This window comes from Lupinus angustifolius, chromosome LG01 (genome assembly GCF_001865875.1).
Source record: "Lupinus angustifolius cultivar Tanjil chromosome LG01, LupAngTanjil_v1.0, whole genome shotgun sequence".
Classification (NCBI taxonomy): Eukaryota; Viridiplantae; Streptophyta; class Magnoliopsida; order Fabales; family Fabaceae; genus Lupinus; species Lupinus angustifolius.
The window spans coordinates 22,017,539-22,029,293 of NC_032009.1; the positions used below are offsets into that span (position 1 = coordinate 22,017,539).

The window sequence follows — 11,755 nt, forward strand, 5'->3', positions numbered from 1 at the left end:
GCCAAATTCAAAGAGAACCATAACTAAAACCGAACCTTAATAAAGTTTAAAATATTCGCTACATTAAACTCCTTACCACTAAAAATAAAATCATTTCTCAATAGTCATAAAGACCACACAACAGAGAACCATAACAAATCCGCCACAAATCGGAACCTTTTGCCTTGGGGCAAAGAGAGAGATGTAGCTTAAAAAGTGATATGCAAGAATCGGGAATTGTAATAGAAATACCTAGCCAAGAGTAGAATCCTAACCAAACATTCACAACTAACTTATACAGCTTCAAGAGCCACAACACAATAAGCATGCAAATACTTATGATTGAGAATTATGGTATCAAAATATTAAAGCAAGTCAAATAAAACATTCAGGACAAATTGAACTTGTTCCATGTGCACAAAAAATGTCTTAGGTTAATTTATGTACACATCTCTCCAGAAGCCATGGTTCCTCCTTAGATGATGATAAAATCACAACTATTGCTATCATCGCCATGATCACGTGCAAAACTGCAAACCCGGAAGAGGATGATTAAAACCACACCCATTATGAAAACAAAGAGTTTTTCTAGCAAATGTTTACAATCACATGATAACAAAATCACTCACACTTGATATATTCACCTTATATGTAGCTTTCTTCAGAGCACCATGCAGCTTCTGGGAGAAAATCCATGCTATAGTGCAAATTAACTGCACTAAGGAAAATAGCATTCAAGGCAACATTACAAAAGATTTGTTGGTTAAACCAAGGCATTATATTACAATATAAGCTTGGATAAGGTTGAATACAATGTTCCTTATAGTTTATATGTTCCCCTTTTAAAGTTAAGCCTTCATCCGGAAGAACCATGCTTCACCTTATTTCCCCTTTTTACCAATTATAAGCTACATAGAGTGCAAGAAGAGCAATTGATTGTTTTAAGATCAATTGACTATTTCACATTCATTGCAGCAGCCATACTCCTTAGCTTCTTCGAAATTTCTGAAAATGACGGTCTTTCTGTAGGATCAGAAGCCCAGCAACTTTCCATTAGAGATTTCCACTCAGGATCACACCATGTTGGGGTTTGAGGACGTAAGCTATTGTTCACAATTCCTCCTGCAACACAAAATAACACAATAGTAAATATTTATATCTGCTCCCAGGTCTGCAATATGTAACTGATGCCTGGGAAAGGCTGTAGCTGCTGTTGCTATATGCTGCAATGAGGTTCCTTTTCTGAAATTAAGCCACAACTTACTTCTCCGGAACCATGTAGGACCGAAATTTCACATGACAATATTTTTCCAGCAACATATAAGATTGGATGCTTAAGAAATGGCTAAGGTAGAAAAATACATGATGAAAAACTCAACAAAGACAGACAAACACAGACAGTACAGTGAAAATTTATATAAGAGGGTGAGGAAGACGAGAAAGAAAACCAGAACCACAAGTTAACAACAAAAAGGCGACTCAGTGCACAAGGCTCCTACCTAGTGGGGTCTAAGGGGGTAGATGTACGGTACATCCCCAGTGTTATTTTGCTTGAATAGAGTGGAAACCAGGTTCACATCCTAGGACAGTTGATAAATTCCTCCCAGGAATAACAGTATAAAACTAAAACTTAAACGCAGTCAGTTACTGACTTCCTGAGCAAAGTGTGATATTCGAAAGTAACAATCATCATGCAAGCACTTCTTTAACAGGAATATACATGGATACTGCGATAGAATAATCTAAAATGGAAAGGCATATTATCATAGCGAAACAAATTGCTCTATGCATTAGTTTGGTACTTGGTAATTACCTATTATTGAAGCACAATGCAAATCAGCATAGGGTTCATCGCCAGTGAGTACTTCCCACATGACTATCCCAAATGAGTAAACATCAATCTACAGCACAAGTATATATGCAAGGAAAGGTCGTTAGAAAATATGTGAAAGGGATATTATCAATGTAAAATCAAACAGCCATGCCAAGAATACCTTCTCTGACACCATAGTGCTTTTCCCGCTAAGAAGTTCAGGTGCCATCCATGGCAAAGTTCCCCGCACCCCTCCTGAAACCAGCGTGTGCTGTTTGACCTTTGATAAACCCAAATCACCAATCTGAAAAATTACGCAATTTTCAATCTCTGCTATCAGGTTCTATATTTATATAGTATAGTGGTATACACACATAAATACATACAAACATACATGTGTATCTAGAGTGAGATTTTAAGCATAACCGATGCCAGTCATTTTTACATCACGGGTAGAAAATTTGGACAGATCTCAACTTCGAGTTCCTAAAATTTGCATCATGGATTATTTAATCAGATTCTTATGAGTACCTTGCAGACAGGCCGTTGCGGATCTCTCATATTGACCAATAGATTCTCGCATTTCAAATCAAAATGCACAATGTTCTTTGCATGCAAATACTCCATCCCAAATGCAGCATCCATAGCTATTATGAGCCTCTTACGACGATCTATCGTCCTGTTAAATGGCTCAGAGTAAACAACATATATAATACATCAGCGGATAAGGACTTTCAGTACTAAAAAAAAAGTGGGGGATGGGTACGTAACATTGATGAAATATAAATTCAACTCAATACGTGCATCAAATTACCTATCTTTTTTATGCAAGAACTGTTTTAAGGACCCATTAATCATGAACTCTGTCACAGTTGCTAAAGAACCATCGGGGCCATCACGGACGATACCATAGAAGGAGACAACATTTGGATGATGTAATGAACTCAGCATCAATGCCTCTTTCCAGAAATCTGCAATCTGGGGTGATAAACAACTGAAGTCATTATATATAGCTTTGGGCTCTGATAGTCGTTTCAGTAAATACAAAACTACTTGTTCATATTTATACTTGCTCTACCATCCCTCTATTCTAAACACCCTTGTAGTGCAGGAAATTCAAATATCTCTTCCTACATAAAATGAGTGCCTCTCTATGTAGAGTAAAATAGTCACACTAACACTATTTTCTCTAACAGGACTAACCAATGAACCACACTCTCAATCTGATCTCACTTCAATCCCAAAACTAATTCTCAACTAATTCAAATATTGGCTGAGGGCCACAATTTCAGCCTTTTCTTGAGTTCATCAAAAGCACAATGCAACTATTTTTCATGTTACCAAAGTTTTTTAGCAAAGAGATTGAATATTCATAACATAAAGGAGGACAGAACAAAGGGTTGTATTCTACGTGTTTGAATCAGTAGCTATTTAAAAGGAAGGAAAAACTATCAGATACAAATATTACCAGTCTTGCTCTTTCAGATGGTCTTCCAGCAAAACAACTAGCTTTTATTCTCTTAATGGCAACATCAGAACCCTTCCATTTCCCATGATAAACAGACCCATAAGTTCCAGAACCTAGCTCACGTATCTCCTCCAAATCATCATTTTTAATTGTCTGAAAAAATTATCATGCAGCCATCAAACCCAAGGCATGTGTGGAAAGAAAACCCAGAAATGACCTCTAAAAAATGGGAAAGAAAATGCGATAAGAACATAATGCATTGTAAGATGGAATGAAAACCTGCAACCCCTTAGCAATTGCTTCTTCCTCAGCCTTTGTAGGCTCAATTGTAGAAGTATCCACATGGTCATTTTCAGGTTCCAATTCTAAATCATCATGAGCATTCTACAAAACAAAATAAATACATATTATATATAAGGCAACATGAATTAACCTCAAGCGCAACCACACACACCTCTCTATATAAGAAAGCAAATTTACTTTTTCATATTGAAAAATGAAAACCAAATCACTTTGTCCTCACCACTAGTTCTACTTCATTTGCTGTTTCTTCTTTGGGAGTTGAAATGTGCATCTGAGAATTGGCACACTCATCAGCTTTAGGTCTCACCTCCTCAGAACCTTCTAATGCAGCCTTTTTAACAGAAGCAATCAACTGAGGCAAGAAACTGAATTGATCAACCAAATTCTTAGAATCTTCTGGAACAGAAGGGTCTTTATCTGCCAGTTTCTCAAGACTTCCACACTCTGCTCTAGGTTTAGAATTTAAATTATTAGACTCAACAGGACCGACAGTTCCCAATACATTCTCCACAACTTTATTTTGCTCTGAAAAGGATATAGTCTGCAGTTGTGCATTAGGGTTTTCAACTTTGACGTGAACCATGTTAACGGATGATTTTGGCAGCTGCACAGGTTCCAAGAAAGTGGTAGCACTTATGTACTGTGGGGGGTGGGTGGCATCTACAGTAAACGGATGTTGATTTTCCTGACCAGTGGCATTTGAACTCAATTTCAGAGCATGTACATAAGGATGTTCCGAGATAGCTGACCCATCATGTCCTGACAATATCTGTGGAGAATCTACCAAAGGAATGTGGTTTAGACTATCAGGCCCAACAAAAAATCCTGGATTGCTTTCTACCCTGATTAATCCGGCATTCACCATACCATTCACCTGCTGAGATGGAGTAGATACCTCATAAGATGGTCCAATCTGAACCGGGGCTGGAGTGTTTCTCCAGAAAGCATGCCCTGGTACATGTCCATGGGGCACAGCATAATGACTATCCACTGCATAAGGTGAAGGAGGATTTCCAAAACGCACACTGTGCTCTTCGAGAGCAGGAATTTGAATATGTGGCATAGCAGGCATGGTTTGGTCAGGAAATAATTCATTCCCTATTTCAGGTCCATGTCGTTGCTGAACGTAATTGGCAGACAAAGTATGTCCATCATTCAGACTACCGTGCCTAGACAAGTAAGTATGTCCATTCACACTACCATGCCTAGACAAGTTTATAGCAAGATCATTACTAGGCTCATTCGGATATATAGCATTCACCGTAGTTGAGGGGCATTCCGCACATGGATTAGCAACAACTGGTGGGAGTCCATTACTGATATTATTAGGAAGGTCCAGAGGGGGTTGACCTCTTGGAAAACTCATGCGACAGTGGTCACATATACTGTTCCCATCAACAGCATTGGGTCCATGAAGAATGTTTCCTGGAAACCCTGACTTTTCACCATGTGGCGGTGCTGCAGTTGGCACCCACACAACATTGTCAGGATATTGCGGTTGATTGTCATACACATGATGGTGAGCATACTCTTCGGGCACTCCATAGTCTGGTAACTCGGAAAACTGCCCTCGGTACCTTGCACTCGAAGGAGAAGACGGAAACTCTACCAACATTCTTGAGTCATGGTGAGCATGATGCCTAGGAGAGTAAAAAGCAGGACTCCATGGAGAATCCATTTCACTAAACCTCTGACTCATAGGTTGCTGCATGGTAAGATGATGCAAATTATACTGTTGCGGCATAGATAGTTCCCCACTTCTCTGGCTATGAATCCCACTCTCCACACTAATTGGACTATAAAACTGATCAGGCACATGGATATCCTCAACAGGACTAATGACATTAAAGTCCATTTGATTCAACTTCCTAAAATCGGAAACGTCATTTAAACTATTCAATGCATCAACATACCTCCTCTCATTATCATCCCCATCAATGAAGTGTGAGGAACCATCCTGCTCCGATTGCGAAAACAAGAAAATCCTGAGCCTAATGAATCCATCACCTGAACCCAACTTATCATACTCTTCCATCATGTTAACCACATCATCATCATTGACAACAGAGACAAGAGCATCAAGATCCTCATCAGGTTGCTGGTACTTCAACACAGCAGCATCATCATACAACTCTCTCATCTTCACCATCAATTCCTCATAGCTAATATCACGTGGAACACTCACAATACGTGTCTCTCCACCTACATAACGCAATTTCCCATCTTGGGGACGTGGCATTATGCTCCCTAGAAAGCTACATAAGAATTTAACACGCCGCGTATCGTCGTTGAAACCGTGACCAGAACCACCGGTGGCCGGTGATCGAACCGCGGTGGGGCTATCCATTAAATAGCGTTGTTGTTGTAGATGATCAAATAGATTATTATCTGACTCGCTCAAACATTGAAACCCTTTATTATTACACATGACATGAGAGCATAACTCACATCATGGATATAACCATGCGTGGAATGGGGACAGAATCAAAAGATACAAAATTTATATAAAAGGGGAAATAAAAATGAACTACAGATCCAAAAATGGTTCAATATTTTAGGAGGAGGACGCACTAGTTAGCAATACCTGAGATAGCGAATTCTAACATACCCAGATAACAAAATTCAAAATTTTGTTGTGAAATCATAACCCAATGAGGAAATGATTAAGATTAGTTAGAGCATCGTTGTTGGGTATGGTTTTAGTGGAAGTGTTTTCTGAGCTGAGGGGTGAAAGAAGAGAGAGAAGAAGGAGTAAAGGAAATAGGAATGATTGAAGAGAGTTTCAAAGATGATGGAATGATGAGAAAGGAGAAGAAGGAAGAGAGAGTGGGGTTGATGGGTACCGTTCCACGTGGCACGTTCTCATATCGCTATTTTCTTAGCATATTATTTTATCTCTCCGGGATATATGCTCTTAAACTTCTGCATTATACACACATCAGATGAGAAAGGAGTACTAAATGTTGTGAATTCGACATTAACTATCACGATTAACTACATTGTAAATGTGGATTGTTCGTACACCTACATGGTTTTATATTTTTAATTTTAGTTTATAAATTATGATATTATAATTTATTAATATTATAATCGATTTATATTTAGATATTTTAATTGAAATCTGAATATAAATTAATTTATTTTGTCTAGATAAATAGAAAGATTACTTTTTTACAAAGTAAATTATAGAAAATGGTATTATGTTATTTGTTTATTTTAAAATTATTTTGGTTGTTTTTTACACTATTTTTTAATATTTACTATCATATATATTATTACTATAAAAAAATTTAATTTTTAATATTGCATAACAAAAACTAAAAATATATATTAAAATAATAATATAAAAATCAATTTCAATATTAAAAAACATGACATACAAATAAATAGAAGTTCCTAAACTTCTATTTATTTATATAGTAAATTACAAAATATAATGAGGTTATTTTTCTTATGTGGTGATTGTTTTTTACATATTTTTTAAATATACGGTTTTTTGTATTTATCATCACTAGCGCGTTGATATGCACTGTCGTGCTTGTTAACCCGCTTTCCTATCGTTTGTAATGTATAGTTTGTATTTTATAAATTCAAATATAATTTTTTGCGCTAAATTTATGGTTGAATTTATTCAATTGGTCTAATAATCAATTTTTTAAATACACTTTTAAAATAAGAAGATAATAAGGATAAAATAAGAAAATAATATTATATGGTTTTTTGGTAGAAATAAAAAGATATTGATGGCAAAATAGGAAAACACAAATGACACCATGATGGGTGGTTATTTTGTGTTTTCCCTTTATTAATAGTATAGATGTTTTCCCTTTATTAATAGTATAGATATAGATTAATAGTATAGATATGTGTATTTTACTCAAATACATGCATGTTTTAAGTATACATTTTTTATATTATCATAATATTTTGCAACTTTTATTACTTCATTGAAAATGCAAAAAAAAAAAAACTAATATTAATATTTTAAAATAACATAACACAAACTTATAATATAGAGTTTTGTAGAAGAGTAAATGAAAAGGAAATAACCTTCAAAGTAAAGTAAAATGAGAATTGACATTTCAATAGAAAAAATTATCCAACTTTGAAATAGACAACTCATGGTAAAGGAACTTCCATTTTTGGCTTATTTTCCTACAAAATAAGTTGAGTTTATAATCTAAATAGGTTGTCAAAGATACTTATACCGTAACTTTAAGCTCATTTTTAAAAAGTAACCATAAACTACAAACTTTAATTCTTACCAAACATGCACTTAAATACCAACTTAAATATAATGTATTTGTGTTTAAATAAAACTTATGTCTTAACATAATAAAAATAATATAGTTATATATATTAAAAATTAACATTTATATATATTTGATAAAAAAAATAGAAAATCAATAATACCTGAGATTATATAAACTATGGCAATAAATTATTTGCATAAAAATGTCCTATTAAAAACAATTAAAAATAAATTTGGTTAAATCAATATTTTGTTGCAAATAAAATGTATTATCAATTTTAGATATTATCATAATATATATAACTAAACAAACTTTTATAAACAATAGTCATGAATGACAATAACACATGTAAGAATAGTGTCAAGTTTGTCCTTTACTTGACAATATGTATTCATCCACCTAATTTTGAACTTGAACCTAAATTTCTTAGATAAAAAATATTTGTGATGATAATATATGAGTTTTATATTTTGTTGTTGTATTATCTATTGTTCATATTTAATTACTATTGATTTTTCAATAAAAATAATATAAATGACGTAAAAATATTTTTTCAATTAGAGTAAATATTATATTAACGATGTGTAAATATTTACGTTATATATTACTAGTGTGTACATGCACTCCGTGTCTGCCGACGAATATTGTGTGATACTACATATTCAATTTTTATATATTATATTTTTTTTGTGTTTATGATAATGTTTAATTTAAGATGAGATATGTAGTTAATTAATGTATTGGTGGTAGTTGCTTAAGATTTTATAGTTTTTTTGTAAAAATTAAATAATGTTAAGGACAATATAGGAAATGAAAATTACACCATGAGGGAAGTTATTTCAAGTTTTAACTTTATATATTGTATAGATTATACTTAATTTTGTAAATCATACGACTACAATTATGATAGGCGAGCTCATGGGGACGTACTTATCCTTGCCACATAGCTTCACTCCAGCTTTTTATTTCTCATTCACTTTTTATTTTTGTGCAAGTTTATTTTATTATTAGTATATGTTTATTTTTTTTTGTCTAATTGTTTTAGGAAATTGTGTTTCTTAGTTTACTTTTTGAGGGTGCATATTTAATCTATAGTTAATTATAATGTTTTTAGAAGTCGGCGGATTCAGATTATTGTGTTGCTAAGCTATATGGACTTTGGATTATTTAGCACCCTTTTTCAGTGTATATAATTAATATAAATCAGATCAATCTGTAGTGGTTTCCATCTAGATTCTTCACTTTAATTACTTTTGCTTGCCCTCATAACATGAACTGTATTCAACACAAAATACAATTAATGGAATCAATAGAAGTAGACGTTTTATATCATGAAAGTCTTTCTTGGAAACTATTTTTTTGGATATTGATTATTTAAATACGTTTATGTTGGTTGTAACATCAAATTAAGAAATATTTTTTCTGTTGATTGCTGCGTTTTGTATTTTATAAACATTTAATGAGTTGTTCTAACAATTATGGGACCTGACAACATCATATTGGGGAACTTTTTACGTTAAATTTTATAGTCCTGTCATAATGGAATTTATTATTGTTCACAATACACTAATATAAATTTTATTTTTTAGGTTTCTCACACGAGTATTCTCACACAGGAGGTAATCCTGTCCAAGTTAGGAATATCACTATAGGTATGTGGTGCTAATTTTCCTAGCGGGTATTTTTTTCTATCTACAAGATTCGAACCCAAGACATTGTTTAAGGCGAATCAAACATGTACCATTTAAAATTTATTTGATATTACATTTGCAGTTATAGGGCGATAAAATGATTGAATATATTTCATTTCACTCCACATTATATATATCATACTTTTACTAGCCAAAAAAGACTAATTATTTTATATTATGAGAAAATATTATATTCTCTTAAATGAATTATGGAGATGTAGGTTACCTAATACCCAAGTTTAATATTTCTGCCATTGATTTTATCATATTTATAGTCCAATGTGTTATAAACTATGGTATTATTAGAGATAACTGTTTAATATTGGATTCAATAGATAGTTTGTTACTTAGAATTGTATCTTAATTTAAGTGTGTTTATTTTGGTTTTGTAAGAAGACATTTATTCCAAATCATTTATGAAATTTTAGTTTTCATATTTGGTAAAGCAGGATGGATGTCCGGAAACAAATACATGCAACATTCTATTTTTAATGAGCTCTGTACGGTCCGTGACTTGATGATATAAATGCTATTTCATAATTTTATTTTTTATCATTCAATTATACTTATTTTGTTTATCAACTTTTGTCCTCTAAGCTTTCTTCTGCATCAACAAATATGAATATATATATACAGTATAACTAGGCGTATTTAGATCCGGACTAATAAAAAATACTGAAAATCAGTCTAAAAATTAAAATTATTTGGATCGTATCGGTTTTTAAAAAACCAAATAATGTGGTTCGATTTTTGTTCTAATCTCATAAACTAGACCGATCTAAACCTAACCAATGCTAATTACCTATACAAACATTATTTCACTTTTAAATATAATTAATCTTGCAATTCATAATGTAAAATGTACATTTTCATATTTCCTATGTATAAAAAGTGTTATTATTTATTAGTCAACATTTTCTAATGTTAAAATTATGCTAGTATGCTATGAGTGTTGTTTTTATTTTTGTTGTTGTTCTTATTTTTCTGGTTATTCTGCTCATAAATGAAAAGTAAATATTAGAAAGTTTTATTCTACTAAGTATAAAAAGTATAAAAGTTTTATTTTTCTAGCTATTCTGCTTATAAATGAAATGTTATTAGAAATTCTTGTTTTCATTGGATCATTTGTATCTATATGCATTAGGATCCCAATTCATGGATCTCTCGGTTCGAGATCAAGTAAATATTATTAATGTTAAAACCCTGAGTCTTGGAGTAGAATTTTTGATTTTCATATGAATCTGACATTTTAAAAAATGTATTAAACTTATTATTTTATATTATACATTTTTATGTGAACCTCGACACTATAAAAGTATGTTAGATTTGTTATTTTTATTAAAAAAATCTAAACCAATCTAGACTGAATCTCCATATAAAATTTATATCAAAATTCTTAATATAAATCAATTAAACCAAACAAACAACGCAATATATTATTGATATATTTAGATCTGATATTTTTTTTTACATAAAAACCTATCAAAACTAACTATGAACACCCCTACATATAACTCTCGAGAATTGTGCCCTTTTAATATTTTCCTATTTAGGGTAAATCTATAATTAATACAGTAACATATGTTTCCACTAAATCTGAAATTGACTAAAAAGTCAAAAATTTAGAAATTAGAATATATACTTTAATAAAAATATATATCGTAAATAATAAAATTATACAATAGTCTCCAAAAAAAATCTTAGAATAGTTGAAACTATAAGTTACTTAAAAGATTTATAATATTATTTTAACTTGCAATTAATTTGTACTTAATATACTTTTACCATAATTATAATCAACTTGTTAAAAATTGTGAAAGAAAAACAAGAAATAAGTTATTGATTGGAAAATAGTGAGATCCATTAAATCTCAAAGTATCATACTCTTATTTGAAGATTAAAAAATGATATTTATTAGAAAGAGATAATTAAACTTTTGTTGAACTTGGAAACATATCTATTATGTTATATTTTGAAAGAATAAACTTTTATTTTTTTGGTGGTATCGAAAATAATTAGAATCAATATTTTAATATGTTCTCAACATTTTGTTGATTATTTCTAAATATATATTTTCTTCCTAAATTTGTGATTATACCATTGAAATGGGAGAGAAGTACAATGATACGTGTATGTAGTGATGTGGCAACTGCCCCACCGACCACCAATGTTTATCCAATCTGATCCCAAAATCGGGCACGACAACACACACTTCAACATGGTTGGGTCTGTCTCAATCGAACTTTGT

At 32.1% G+C, this 11,755-nt stretch overlaps 1 protein-coding gene across 3 annotated transcripts; it reads right to left on the reverse strand.

Annotated features, from left to right (window-relative positions):
- Positions 202 to 6,478, reverse strand: LOC109355391. Of its 3 annotated transcripts, XM_019598540.1 has the most exons (11): positions 6,141 to 6,478; positions 6,052 to 6,109; positions 3,784 to 6,019; positions 3,540 to 3,644; positions 3,261 to 3,413; positions 2,607 to 2,770; positions 2,324 to 2,471; positions 1,974 to 2,096; positions 1,793 to 1,880; positions 611 to 1,101; positions 301 to 509 (listed from the first exon to the last, which is right to left on the reverse strand). In XM_019598540.1, the coding sequence occupies exons 3-10, from the start codon at positions 5,989 to 5,991 to the stop codon at positions 935 to 937; spliced, it is 3,156 nt and encodes a 1,051-aa protein (XP_019454085.1). In that variant the 5' UTR covers positions 5,992 to 6,019; positions 6,052 to 6,109; positions 6,141 to 6,478; the 3' UTR covers positions 301 to 509; positions 611 to 934. The 3 variants fall into 3 exon arrangements, with proteins under 3 accessions (XP_019454095.1, XP_019454085.1, XP_019454078.1); XM_019598550.1 differs by having other exon boundaries at positions 202 to 509; positions 611 to 694; positions 889 to 1,101; positions 3,784 to 6,478; XM_019598533.1 differs by having other exon boundaries at positions 6,052 to 6,478.